At 37.6% G+C, this 14,733-nt stretch overlaps 1 protein-coding gene across 1 annotated transcript; it reads right to left on the bottom strand.

The window, feature by feature from the left end:
- Positions 1-12,512: 12,512 nt before the first annotated feature.
- LOC120366633 (histone H2A-Bbd type 2/3-like) lies at positions 12,513-12,860 on the bottom strand. The gene has a single exon (XM_039475710.1). The coding sequence runs from the start codon at positions 12,858-12,860 to the stop codon at positions 12,513-12,515; it is 348 nt and encodes a 115-aa protein (XP_039331644.1).
- Positions 12,861-14,733: the final 1,873 nt, after the last annotated feature.

The following is a 14,733-nucleotide window of genomic DNA, read 5'->3' as shown; positions in this document are numbered from 1 at the left end:
ACACAAACATAGGTATGTGATGTGATGAATATGTTAATGAGTTTGATTTATTAATTTTACAGTGTGTGTATAATAAATGAGAACATCACATTGTATACCATAAATATATACAATTTTAATTTATCTATTGTACTCTAATAAAGTTGGGAAAAGCAAAACAAAACAAAATTGTAAAAACTTAGAAGTAACTAAGATGTCCTTCGGTAGATATTTCAATAAATGTATAAATAAATTGGTATATCCAGAAAATGAACTATTATTCAGGCCTAAGGAAAAAAAAGCTATTACATCATAAAACAATTAGAGGAACATTAAGTGCATATTACTAAATAAAAGACCAAGCCTGAAGAGGCTATATACTCTAAAATCCAACTACATGATATTCTGGAATAGACAAAACTATGAATACCGTGAAAGGATTTGTGATTGCCAGGTGTTAGGAAAGACAGATGAATTAAGCAACATAGAAAGGTATATTTAGGGCAATTAAACTATCCTATATGATATTATAATGGTGAGTACATGTAATTATGTATTTGTCAAAATCCATAGAATGTACAATACCACAAATGGAACCTGATGTAAAATACTGACATTGCATGATAATTATGTGTCTGTGTAGGTTCGTTGATTGTAATGAATGTATCACCCTGATGTGGGATATTATTAGTTGAGGAATCGTAGGTCAATATATTGGAAGAAGGGTTACATGGGAAATTTCTGTATCTTCTTTTCAATTTTACAATTAATCTAAAACTACTCTAAAAACGAAGTCTATTTTTAAAAAATAATTTGGAGTAGCATATTACAGAACACTTGAATTTTTGTCCAAAAATGTTCATTTATTTTCAAAGTTGTGAGTCAGAAAATATCATGTAATAAAGACCTTTCTAAAAGTATTTTAACACAATTTTAGCTAACTCGGTCTCCCTATCGCCGTGGGCTAATTAAAAGTTGACTGTAGTCCCAGCTACTCAGGAGACTGAGGTGGGAGGATCATTTTTGTTGAGGAGGTCAAGGCTGCAGTGAGCCATGATTGTACCATTGCCCTCCTACCTGGGCAAGAGAGTAAGCTGAGACCCTGTCTCAAAAGAAAAAAAAAACCAAAAAAAAAAAAAAAAAACAGAACTTGGTATTATGTAAAGAGAAAGTGAAACAAAAACAGCAAGATATAATATCAATCACATTACATCATAAAACAATACTTTGAATTTGTTTCGGTCACCTTGCAGTACCCAAGCAAAGGCTCACTGTTTTTAAAGTAGTCATAATATCATAATAATGATAGCAATAATTAAGCTTTATTTTTAAAATGTGTACTTTTCACAAGAATTTCAAAGCATATAGAATTTAGACTGTAGTATTGTGATTGTGATTTTAATAGTCTTTTTGTTCCTGATTAGCATATAATTAGTAAAGATGAGCATTTGGGCTTATTTCAATCATTACACTTGATAGATAATTTTTCATGAAAAATGTTTATAGTGGCTGAAAGCAACATTTATAAAGCGTTTTTCAAAGAGGTATCTTGGTTCACGGCCCTTATTAAATTGCCTATTTGCTATTTTTCAATATTAACTTTATTTCAGGCAGGTATCCATTTTTTCTGACAACACCTTTTATTTTCTGTGTATTGGATGTGTGCTCATGGGGTAACTAATCCTCTGTTTTTTTCACATTAGGGAATTCAGCAAGCTGAATTCTAAAAGGTACTGTCAACTGTCACTTGTCACTATGAGGAGGGTATGGAAGGAGAGAAAGAACACAGAGTAAATTTACTCAAAATCTCAGGTAAAAGCACTCACGTTTAGAGGGTCACTGTGAAAAACCTGTCTGTAACAGTCATTTCCTCAATGTGTTAAAGGAAAATATCACAGAACAAATAAGAAGTCTTTAGTCAATACAACACAGACTCTCACGCCACGTAGAAACCAAACCCTAGCTCCAGGAGCAAATTGCATACAAGTATATTTGAATCTGCCACAAATATATACTATTTTGCAGACTCCCATAGCTCAGAGAAAAATTGAGACCAAGGCATGCAAGCTGTATTTTTTCCATGTCTACATTTTATTGGTGGTTGATTGCATTTCAAGAGAAGTTTTTATCTGTGGTTGTCAGTTTTTTATATGAAAAGCATTAGTAATCCCAGCACTTTGGGAGGCCGAGGAGGGTGGATCACAAGGTCGAGAGATCGAGACCATCCTGGTCAACATGGTGAAACCCCGTCTCTACTAAAAATACAAAAAATTAGCTGGGCATGGTGGCACGTGCCTGTAATCCCAGCTACTCAGGAGGCTGAGGCAAGAGAATTGCTTGAACCCAGGAGGCGGAGGTTGCTGTGAGCCGAGATCGCGCCATTGCACTCCAGCCTGGGTAACAAGAGCGAAACTCCATCTCAAAAAAAAAAAAAAAAAAAAAAAAAGAAAAGCATTAGTGATCAGTTATTTACCATGTGGAATTTCCTTCTAAAAGTGCATGCGGTCGAGCTAAAGAAAAGGCAGGAAAACCTCATGCTTTCCCTTCTATTTTAACTAAGCTATAGTAAGAGGTGTAGAATATATAGATTGAAGAGTGATGATTGACCAATGAACTTGGCAATGCAGAAATCATGACCTTGAAAAGAGTAAATGTAGTAAAGTGGTTAACATAAATCCATAAATGGATTGAATTCAAAATATATTTGGAAAATATTGGAGCCACTATATAAAGATGTTTTCGAACAGATATGTCATAAAGAGGTGAGGCAGAGAAGTTGGTTAATTACTGGAAGAAGAAATGGAGTAAATTTTAAATTCATAGTTAAAGCTCACTTCACCTTATATTCTTTGTTTTTTATTTTTGAAATGTAGTCTTCCTCTGTTGCCCAGGCTGGAGTGCAGTGGCGCGATCTCGGCTCTGCCACCCGGGTTCAAGCAAATCTCCCTGTCTCAGAGTCCTATGTATCTGGGATTGGAGGTGCGCACCTGCCACCACGCCCGGCTAATTTTTGTATTTTTAGTATAGACGCAGTTTCGAAATGTTGGCCATGCTGGTGTCGAACTCCTGACCTCAGGTGATCTGTCCGCTTGGGCCTCCCAAAGTGCTGGGATTACAGGCATGAGCCACCGCCCCAAGCCACTTCATCTTATATTCTACGCTGCTTTCTGCTCTGGCAAAAATCTTCAAAAGAATGTAAAATGAGGATGGCATTTCCTCAAAGCTATGGCTACATTGAATTTTGTCATTTAAAAAATAATTGTGTTGAGTCTTTTTGCCTTTTTAAATTTTTTGATACCAAAGTAATGCATATAAATTAAAAACAAGAAAAGGTTCACAGTTTCTTATAAAACTATGCAATTACCAAATGACCCAGGCATTTTTTCCCCAGAGAAATCAGAACTTATATTCACACTTATATTCATAGCAGCTTTATTTGTAATAGCCAAAACCTGGAAACAGCCCAGATATTCTCCAATGACTGAATAGTTAAAAAAAAAAAAAATGCTACATATATACCAGAAAACACTACTCAGCAAGAAAAAATATAACGAATGAACTATTTATACATGCAAAAACTTGAATGGATCTCCCAGCAATTATTCTGAGTAAATGAAGCAAATACCCAAAAGTTACACACTGTATGGTTTTGTATATATAACATGCTTGAAGTGAGAAAATCTTAGAAATAAAAAGCAGATTAATAGTCACTTGGCACTCAGGTTGGGGTGGGGGATAAAGAGGTGAGAGAAAAATAAACCAAAAACAGGAGGGATCTTTGTGGTGATTAAACTCTTTTGTGTCTCAGTATCATCTAATATAAAGAGCATATACCCCTGAGCCTTTCTTTGTCAATGTCTTCTTATCTTTTCATTGCTGAGACAGATCAAAGAGTAAATAAGTATGATTAGTGTCAAGAGTGAACATTGCCAAAGCACATAAATTTGTATTCCTGAGAAAAAGATGTCAGTGAAAAAGAAATAAACTCCATTTCTCTTCAATATTCTCTTAATTTCTCTATTCCTTGTCTTATTTTGAAATGTTTACCCTCATTGACCAGAAGATATGGTCAATTTTGGTCAATTTTACCCAAGATTTGGATAGTTTATAGATTAAAATGTAGTGCGCAGTAAGATAGTTGCAAATATCAAAGAAGATGTATAAAGGAGTGATTAGTAACCTGTGGCCTGAAAACTACAGACAGGCTGACACATTATCATTGTGAAATTGAAGAATAGAAACCCATATTCATTGTGAACCTAAAATAATCAAAATGGTCAGAATCTATTTTAATGGGAGTTTATTCAAGCACAAAGTTTGAAGATCGGCAGAGCACAGATTTCAAAAAATGGAAGTCAGTGTTCTGAAGTGTAAAAGTTTGGGATGACATGAAAACAAAGTTTACGGAAGTTTAACAGAATTTTAACATCTTTCTATGTAAAGCTTAATACTTCATGAAAATGATGTGATTAACTGAGGTGGTATTATTTTTGTGAAGATATATTTAACATCTCACACTAAAGATGTGATGTAGCAATCATAGTTCTTTAATGCCATCTGGTCTGAGTTAGACACAGAAAAATAAAATAGGCAGTTAATCTGTAACAAAGATGAGTGGTTGTAAGTTGGAGGACTGCTCTTTGGGCTGCTAGTAATGTACAGAGCAAGATCAATGACAAAGACAGTTAATCTATAATTTAAGAAGCAGAATTGGAAAAATGCTATGTAACTCAGACTTCAGGGATTTACAAACCCTTCACATAATAAATCCAATGAACCTGAAATTTCATTTTCTTTTACATTTCCAACTTTTCTTCAAAATCTTCTTTTGGAGAAAGCATTGCCTAAGAATCATGTATTCAGGTAGTGCAAGTATGACAAAATTCCATGTTGCTTTCTTTGAGCAGTGTTTTGTAAAAAGTTCTTCTTGTAGAGATCATTCGCCTCTCTGGTTAGTTGTATTCTTAGGTGTTATATTTTTCTGTGACAGTTGTGAATGGAATTGCATTTTTGATTTGGGCATGACACAAACAAATGAAAAAACATTACATGCTCATGGATAGGAAGAATGAATATTATTAAAAGCGTCTGCCCAAAGAAATTTAAAGATTCAATGCTATTCCTATTAAACTACTGAGGGACTGTGTTAAGGAAGAAAAAAAGCCTTCTCTTTGTGAGTCCACAAGGGTCATGGTTTCAAAGGCAAGAATTTCCCAGTGCCATGCTTCCATCCACACTCCCAACCAGAAACGTAAATTTCTTTGTCTGACGTTCCGCAACACGGGCTAGGTAGAAATTCCAAGTGAGCGGCTTTGTTCCAAAAGGCCCCAAAAGCTCTGGGAGGAGGGGGCTCTGACTGAGGCCAAGCAACCAATCCAGCATCAGAGTCAAGCATCAATCACGCCAGAGGATGTTTGAAAGAACTCCTCTCATTGGACGAGAACATGAATAGGGTGGGAATAACTTCAGGGTTAAAACCCCACCGCTCCTTACTTATGGAGATTCCTCCCGTGGATCCCCTGATAAGGCAGCATGAGAGCTCTCTCTCCTTCTCTCACTCTGTCTCTCTTTCTCTCTGACTAATAAATTGCTTCTCTGCTAAACTCTTTGGGTCCATGATATTTATTCTAATAGTAAGCTCACCACACCTCTGAAGCCCCTTCCCCATTCCAGGGGTAAGAGAGGTTAAGGTTCTGGGCACATCCGATCGGGAAACTGGGAGCATCTTTGGGATGTCCCCTCCCTCCCCCCAATTACACTACCATTGACATTATTCAGAAAATTGGGGGAAAAAAACTATTTTAAAATTCATCTGGAACATAAAAAGAGTATGAACAGCCAAGGCAATCCTCAGCATAAAGAACAAAGCTGAAGGCATCATACTACCTGACTTCAAACTATCCTACAGGGCTATAATAACCAAAACAGCCTCCATGATACTGGTACAAAAACACATGCAATGGAACAAAATAGAGCCCCCAGAAATAAATCTATACACCTACAACTATCTGACCTTTGACAAACACGACAAAACCAAGCAATGCAGAAACGGTTCCCTAGTCAATAAATGGTGCTGAGATAACTGGCTAGCCATATGCAGAAGATTGAAACTGGACTCCTTTCTTACAATATATATAAAAGTTAACTCAAGATGGATTAAATATTTAAATGTAAAACCCAAAAATATAAAAACCCTGGAAGACTACCTGGGCAATCCCATTCAGGCCATAGGAATGGACAAAGATTTCATGACAAAGACATCAAAAGCAATTGCAAGACTAGCAAAACTTGACAAATAGGATCTAATAGAACTAAAGAGCTGCCTCTCGGCAAAAGAAGCTATAAACAGAATGACCAGACAACATACCAAATAGAAGAAAATGTTTGCAAATTATGCATCCGACAAAGGTCTAATATCTAGCACCTGTAAATAACTTAAACCCGTTTACAAGAAAAAAAAAAAAAAACCCACTAAAAAGTAGGCAAAGGACCTGAACACTTTTCAAAAGAAAACATAAATGGGGCCAACAATCATATGAAAGAAAGCTCAAAATCAGTGATCATTAGAGAAATGCAAATCAAAACCTCTATGAGATACCATCTCACACCAGTCAGAATAGCTATTATTAAAAAGCCAAAAAGTAATAGATGTTGACGAGGTTGTTGCGAAAAAGGAATACATATATACTGGTATTTTTTCTTTTTTTTTTTTTTTTAAAGATGGGGTTTCACCATGTTGGTCAGGATGGTCTCCAACCTCTAACCTCGTGATCCACCCGCCTCGGCCTCCCAAAATGTTGGGATTACAGGCGTGAGCCACTGCACCTGGCAGAACAAGTATACCCTGTTAAAGGGAGTGTAAATTTGCTCGACCATTGTGGAAGACAGTGTGGTTATTCCTTAAAGGCCTAAAAACAGAAATATTATTTGATCCAGCAATCCCGTTATTGGTTATATTCCCCCAAAATATAAATCATTCGATTATAAAGACACATGCATATATATGTTCATTGCAGTACTAGTCACAACAGCAAATATATAAAACCAACCTAAATGCCCACCAGTGGTAGACTGGATAAACTAAATGTGGTACACATATGCCATGAAATACTATGCACCCATAAAAAAAGAATGAGATTGCGTCCTTTGCAGCAACACGGATGCAGATTGAGACTATCATCTGAAGAAACGTAACACAGGAACAAAAAAAAACAAATTCCACATGTTTTCACTTATAAGTGGGAGCTAATCAATGAGAACACAGGGACACATACAGGGGCCTATCAGAGAATGGAGGGTGGGTGGAGGAAGAAGATCGGAAAAAACAAATAATTAGTACTAGGCTTAACACCTGGGTGATGAAATAATCTGTGCAACAAACCCCCATGATACAAGTTTAACTATGTAACAAACCAGCTCATGTACCCTTGAACTTAAAAGTTAAATTTTAAAAAAAGTCTTTGGAAGTAATGTCCCATAAAAGTGTAGGGGATACATCTCACTGAAGAATTTTATGACTGCCAAACGAAAAATTAGAATGGCAGAACAGGGTGGCAACAATGAGCGTCAGTTAAGTTGCTGATTTATATAGCTGCTGTCAGTTATTGAATCATCTTTAATCTTTGAAAGCATTACAGGTTCATTTTCTTGGGAGAAGTAAAACACTGATACATAGTAGAAATATAATGTACATAAGAATTATAATCAAAAAGAGAATTTGTGTGTCAGAACAAAAAAAACCCATTCATTGGGGAGTCAACTAAAAATATCATGAAGAAAATTAAAATGCAGTCCTTCTTTATAGACCTATTGTAGCCAGAAAATAATTTAGGATTTAGTCCAAAATGTAGGAAAATAATACAATCTTAGAAATAATGATGAGAGGTGGAATGTAATAATAGACTTGTTATAATTTTCCCCTGATAATTTTTATCTCTCCAGCCCCATTTCTACCAAAGATATGTCTTAGTTAAACCAATGTACTTGCAAAATAAATTTTAGTGTTTTACTTGGCTTGATTATTTGCATAAAGTACAGCAAGACTAATGTATGGTCATATAGGGTCTTTTAAGTTGACTTTGCTGGAATGTTTTAATAAAGAATCTCAAATTCTACTTCTGAAAGCCTTTTAAGACCAGGAAACTAAACCAAGAATTCACCGTTAGACTATGCCTGTAATATATGTATAAATTGAGTGGATTTGTATCTTCTTGAGGTCCCCAAATATCTTGAGGTTCCTGGGCTTATAAAGGAATCAAGCAGTTGAGATTGTAGGCCAATCTTTCCAAGGGGATTTTCATTAACTTTATAAAGTCTACTTAAATTCTTCAAAGCAGTCTCATCATATCTGTTAAAATATGCCATTTCAGATAAAGCTTTGCTTAAATAAATAGTGTCATCAACTGTGTCCTGTCACCAAGGAAAATGGATTCTTATTGAAATGTTTTCTTGATTCGGGAAAATAAAATATGAAATAAATCAGTAATGTTTCAAACAAAAAAAAATTTAAGTGATTGAATTCCATAACAATTCCATACATTTATTCTTATTCTGCTTAATGTTGGGTTAGCATTCCTTATAAAGGTATTTATTTTATAATTAGAGTCCTGGAAGTGTTTTATCTAGTCCAATAAAAGATATAATCTCCAAAGTTGTCAAAGACCCTTATTTAAGAGCACTTGTTAATGTCCTTGTCCTTTTTATGAATTTCCTTGAAGAAAAGGCAAACTTTGAACTGTAGACAATTGCAAACCAGTTTTTGAAAAAAAAAAAATCAAAGTAAAAGAAAAATTGTTTATGTATACAAAAGACTTAGCATAGCCATGCCTAAAGATGCAATTGAGAAGAAAATTTGGTCATTTCTGTGGCATATAACAATTTGTGATAATAACCCTAATTATGGCTGACAACATGCAATAAGACATATCAGGATTTCAGAATATCATACAATTTTTGAAACCATATCAATAACATTTAAATATAACTTAAAGAAAATTAAACCCTATTTCTTATTTAAGAATTCTTCCCAAATGATTTTAACATACCAAATAATCCTAATATGTCTTGTTTGGAATTCCATGGATTCCTATTTGTTACATTTAAGTTAGTTCAAGTCAAAAATCTTAACTTTAAAATTTGATTTTGGGGAGTGTATCAAAAATCAAAGATTTGAAACATTTAATATTAAAATAGGATCCCAGGTCACTGTAAAATGTCATTTACTTAGCTAAAATGATAATTCAAACATTTCAAAAGGCAAAGGGCATTAACCTGATAGAGAGAACACTCAATTTCCCAAACAATCAAAAGATGCTAAGAAGATAGCATGAGACCAAAAGGACATGTCTCTCCTTCTCTGCCACCTCTATTATTTTTTCTGCAATTTACTCAAAAGGGAAAGAAGTCTTTTACTATCTCTTATTAATACTACAAAAAATTCGTGCTCAAAAACGCAAATGTTTCTTTTGTATTCACATATTTAAAACACAAATGCTAATATTAATAAAATCTTAAAATCAAATTCATCCAAATTCAATTATCTTTGAACACATAATAAAGATTTTTATGCAACCTTTGTAATATTGAGGGACTGTGTTAAGGAAAACCAAGTCCACAAGCGGTGTGATTTCAAAGGCAGGAATTTACCAGCACCATGCCTCCATCCAGTACCCATCCGGGAGCCTAGAGTTCTTTGTCTGGCTTTCCCGGGGGTGGGCTAAACAGAAATTCCAGGTGAGCTCCTTTGTTTAAAAAACCCAAAAAAAGCTCTGGGAGGAGGGGCTCTAGTTGGGACCTAGCAGCCAATCCAGTATCAGAATCAAAGATCAATCACTCCAGGAAGTTTGAAAGAACTCCTCTCATTGAAGGAGAACATGAATGGGGCGGGAATAACTCCTGGGTTAAAATCCCCCTGCCCCTTAGCTGTTCGGATATCCCCTCCAGATTCTCCTCTGGCACTGGGAGCTCTCTCTCTTTCTCTCTCTCTCTGCCTAATAAATCACTCTCTGCTAAACTCTTTGGGTCCATGATATTTATACAAATGGTAAGCTCAGCGTGTCTCCAGCACTCCTTCCCCGTTCTTGGGGCAAAGAGAGGCCAGGAACCTGGGCACATCCGATCAGGGAAACAGGGAGCATCTTTGGGATGCCCCGGCAGCCCTGCTCCAGTCCCCCAGTTACATCTTTGGTGATTGACAGGTAGGGGGCTGAGCCCCTGTGTCCAGTCCCCTGGTTACAATATTTTACAATTTTTTTTCTAATTGTACTTAGTATAATTTAGTACTTTCCATTAAATATATTAATTACAATATTAACTCTTAGTAACCCCACTTTTCTGTGAAAAACCTAGAAAGTAATTAAAAGCATTTTATACCAGTATTTCTAGAAAAATATGATTTTATAATTTGTATCTTTTTTTTTTTTTTTTTTAAGAGACAAGGGTTTGCTCTGTCACTCAGGCTAGAGTGTAGTGGCACAATCATAGCTCACTGGAATGTCTAACTTCTGGGCTCAAGGGATCCAGGATTCTTTCATGTCAACGTCCCAAGTAACTGAGACTATAGGCATGCATCATCACATCTGGGTAATTTATTAATTTTTTGGTAGTGATGAGGTTTTGCTATGTTGCCCATGCTAACCTCAAACTCCTGTATTCAAGCAATCCTCTCAACTCAGGCTCTTAAAAAGTTTGAATTATAGACATGACACACAGTGCCTGGCACCATCTTATAATTTTTTTAAATGTTAATTATCTTTTCTTCAATTTTTTTTGTTTGTCAACATGTTTAAGTGTATTTAGTTTTTCTATCTCATATAAAATAATATGCCAAATTATATAAACTTAAGCTTATATTTCATGTTTCAATATTTTAACTTACCTAGAAATGACTCAGACATCAAATATTTATCTATCACTTTATTTAGCTTAACAATAATTCAAGATATCAAATTACTAAAATAATTTTGAAACTGTAAAAACTTCATTTATCAACTTATTTCTCATTTAATTTTTTCCTAATATTTATGCTTGAATAGTTCATTAAACTAAGCTAGCCATCATCTCAAGTTTTTATTAACTATTTTTATATTACTGTATGTTAAGCAAGAATGGTAGCAAAATTCATAAAATTAAATGCACTTTTGTCATAACTTAGAATATTGTTTTCAGTAAGCTGAAAATATTAAGCTATGCTTATTTACCAAAGATTTACACAAGTCATGAGAATTAAATGGCATTTGAGGAGTTAGTTTCTATTTTTCTGATAAAATATTTGACTTAGGCAGTTACTTTCTTTAAGCCAATTACTTAGAGGTCTTTCACTTACTTTGGTAGTGAAATGTCACGAACACATGACACCAGTAAACATATAGACATAAAGACATGCAGACAGAAGCAGCTTTTATGTCATCACAGGGTTTTTCCTTTGCTGGTTTTCAAATAGTTTCTCTCACTCCTTCAGACTATTAAGCCCTAAATAGTTGTGAGCTAGGCAACAGTAAATTTGCTCTTCCAAAACACATGACTCGGGCACAATTTACATCCCAATGGCAAATAACTTAGATGTAAACGCCATAATTTGCTGAGAGAAAGAATGAAATAGGTACAGGCTGAGTCAAGACAAAATTGCAGGAAAGTACCTTGAACAAAGATAAGGTGTGTTATGTAAACTTAGAGCCAATGTATTCAACATCATGCAGAAAGAGAGATGCCCTTACAAATGAGGATCTCCTTTTTACCTGTACAATTCTTTTACAAAGGGATTCTAAAATAACCAGCTAAATGCCAGAAAGATGTATTTGGTATACCAATAGTCTTCAATGGGTGATCTTTCAAACTTAGCTTCTATTTCTTATCTAAAATTATTGACTGCAGGGCGGAGCCCATTAAGGAAGCAAATAATTTTTTTATGCCTAAACTCATCATAGGTCGCTCTGAAAAAGAAGCAGGCCTACTGTAACGGGGCAGGACGCAGGGGCTCAGGTCCCTCCCCGTGCTCACCAAAGATGTCACCAGGGGACAGGAACAGAGCTGCAGGGGCATCCCAAAGACGCTTCCAGTTCTCTGATGCGATGCTTACCCCAATGTGCCCAGGTTCTTGACCTCCCTTGCCCAAAGAATGGGTGAAGGGGCCCTGGAGGCACGGTGAGCTTACCATCTGAATAAATATCTGGTCTCAGAGAATTTTGCAGAGTGATTTATTAGGGAGAGAGAGAGAGAAAGAGAGGAGAGAGAGCGCTCCCAGGCTGCCACGGGAGGGAATCCAAGGGCAGAATCCCTATAGGTAAGGAGCAGTGGTTTTTCTTTTCTTTTTTTTTTTTCTTTTTTTTTTTTTTTGTTCCAATAAACACTTTATTGACAGAATTAATGAAGGCCCAAGACTTCAGGGCCGGTGGGGGGGTGGGGGGTGTTGGTGGTTTGGGGCAGCAGTGGGGTGGTGGTTTCTGGCGGGTGGGAGGTTTGGGGCTGGGGGTTTGGGGGCCAGGTGGGTGGATGAGCGGATCTGCCAGGTCCCCGGAGTCTGGCGTCGTCAGCAGCTAGTTCGGGCCGGGAGCCACCTGAGAGATGATTGTTGTGTGAAAGAGGGTGCTCAGCAACTCGTTACTGTGAACGGCCATGTCCAGCAGGCGTGGAGTGATGGTCCTCTCTCCGTTGTTTTGGGCCTCCTTGGCCGCCAGCTCCAGGATCTGGGTCGTCAGATACTCCATCACCGCAGCGAGGTAGACGTGCGCGTTGTGACTCAGGCTCTGAGCGTAGTGGCGTTCCCGTAGACTGCGCTCAATCTGCCCAACCGAAAACAGAAGTCCCGCTCGGGCGCTGCGACAGCGGGGATGGCCCCGGCGGCCAGCACCAGAGGACCCTCTAGGGCTCCTCGTCTCCGACATGCTGGGTATGGGGTGCCCTGTCTCAGCTCGGCTTGCTCTAGCACAAGATGCCTCTCAAGATGACCGTTACGGCGTCCGGTACTGTGTATCCTAGCGATCAGGGCCAGGCCCCTCATTGGCTGGGGAGCCAAGTCCCATGGCCACGCACATCCTCGTGCCACCACATCATCACATGGCAACGGCCTAGCGCGCAGGTGGTAATGGCCTAGCCCACACGTGGTAACGGCCTAGGGCGCAGGTGGTAACAGCCTAGAGCGCACGTGGTAACGGCCTAGCTCGCAAGTGATAACGTCCTAGCGCACACGTGGTAATGGCCTAGCACGCACGTGGTGACAGCCTCACCAGGGAAACGCCCATCAGGTGACCTCATAGATTTCCCACTGGCCCCAAGGGTGCAGACCTGGTCCTAGAAGTGGCTGGAGGGCCGTGAGGGTGGAGGTGGAGGGGGGTGGAGCATGGGGAATCCTGCTGATGACCCTCTCTTTGCCGGTGGGAACTCTCCCTTTCTACTGGATGAGAACACCGTGGGAACACTGTGGGCTGGCAGAGGGGAGGTTCATCAATACCGCTCCTTCACAATGTTGCAGATCCATCACAATCGCCTAGTTCCAAAACATTTTCAACACCCAGAAAAGAAACCGAAACCCTTGTAGCTATAAGCAGTCACTTCCCACACTCTTCCTTCCACAGCACCACTACCACTCCCGCACCCCCACCCCCACCACACCACATACACAAGTTCTCGGTAGTCCCTCAACCACTAATCAATTTGCTTTCTGTCCATAGATGTTTGCCTGTTTTGGACATTTCCCGTAGATGGAATCATACAACCAAATGTGACAGCTTGTGTGTCTGGCTGCTTTCACTTAGCATAATGTTTTCATCAGGGTTCATCCATGTAGAAGCACGAATCAGTACTTCCTTTCTTTGAATCACTGAATATTAGTCCATTGTATAAATAGGCCACATTTTGTTTACCCACACATCAGTTGATGGACAAGTTATTTCCATCTTCTGGCTATTGTGAATAGCACTGCCATGAGCATCTCTCTACAACCTTTTGGTTGAATATCTCTTTTCAGTTCTTTTGAATCTATTTCTAGGAGTCAAGCTGCTGGCTCATATGTTAATTCTGTTTAACTTATTGAGGAACCACCAAACTGATTTCCACAGCAGCTGTAATTTTTGTATCCAACAGTAGTGCATGAGAGTCCCAATTTCTTCACATCCTCATCAAAACTCTTTTTCTGTTTGCCTCATTTTTAAACATGGGTCTGTTTTTGGACTCTTTTTTTTTTTTTTCGAGATGAAGTTTTGCTCTTCTTGTCATCCAGGCTGGAGTGCAATGGCGCAATCTCGGCTTATTGCAACCTCCACCTCCTAGGTTCAAGCAATCTTCTGCCTCAGCCTCCCAGTAGCTGGTGGACCCTATTGTTTAGTTTGATGACATTCTCTTTTTCTATGACACATTTAAATATACATATATAGATTTTTTTTTTCTTCTAGTAGGATTTGGTATCTGTTGAGACAAAGTGCCGTATCATTTTTTCACTTCACCAAAAATGTTTTTGCTTATTCTTCTAGAAGAAATCATAAAGAATTTTTAATAATTTTAGAGCATTTAAATTCACCGTTTATGTTCATTGTTGATTTAGAAAGATGTCAGCTGAGACAAAAATAGTCAAAACAGCTTTTTAAATAATTCAGCAACTTAAATCATCACTATTCTGATGCAATGGTTAACAATTTATTTTTTATAAAAAGTATATAGTAGGGAGAGCAGTACACTCTTTGAGTCTTTTTATGGAACATTTAAAAATTTTTCATGCCATAGGAGTGCATCAGACCTCACTCCCCACACTTCAATACTAGC

This window comes from Saimiri boliviensis, chromosome X, assembly GCF_048565385.1.
Source record: "Saimiri boliviensis isolate mSaiBol1 chromosome X, mSaiBol1.pri, whole genome shotgun sequence".
Taxonomy (NCBI): Eukaryota; Metazoa; Chordata; class Mammalia; order Primates; family Cebidae; genus Saimiri; species Saimiri boliviensis.
The sequence above is the reverse complement of the archived record's forward strand: the minus strand, read 5'-3'. Positions and strand labels throughout refer to the sequence as shown.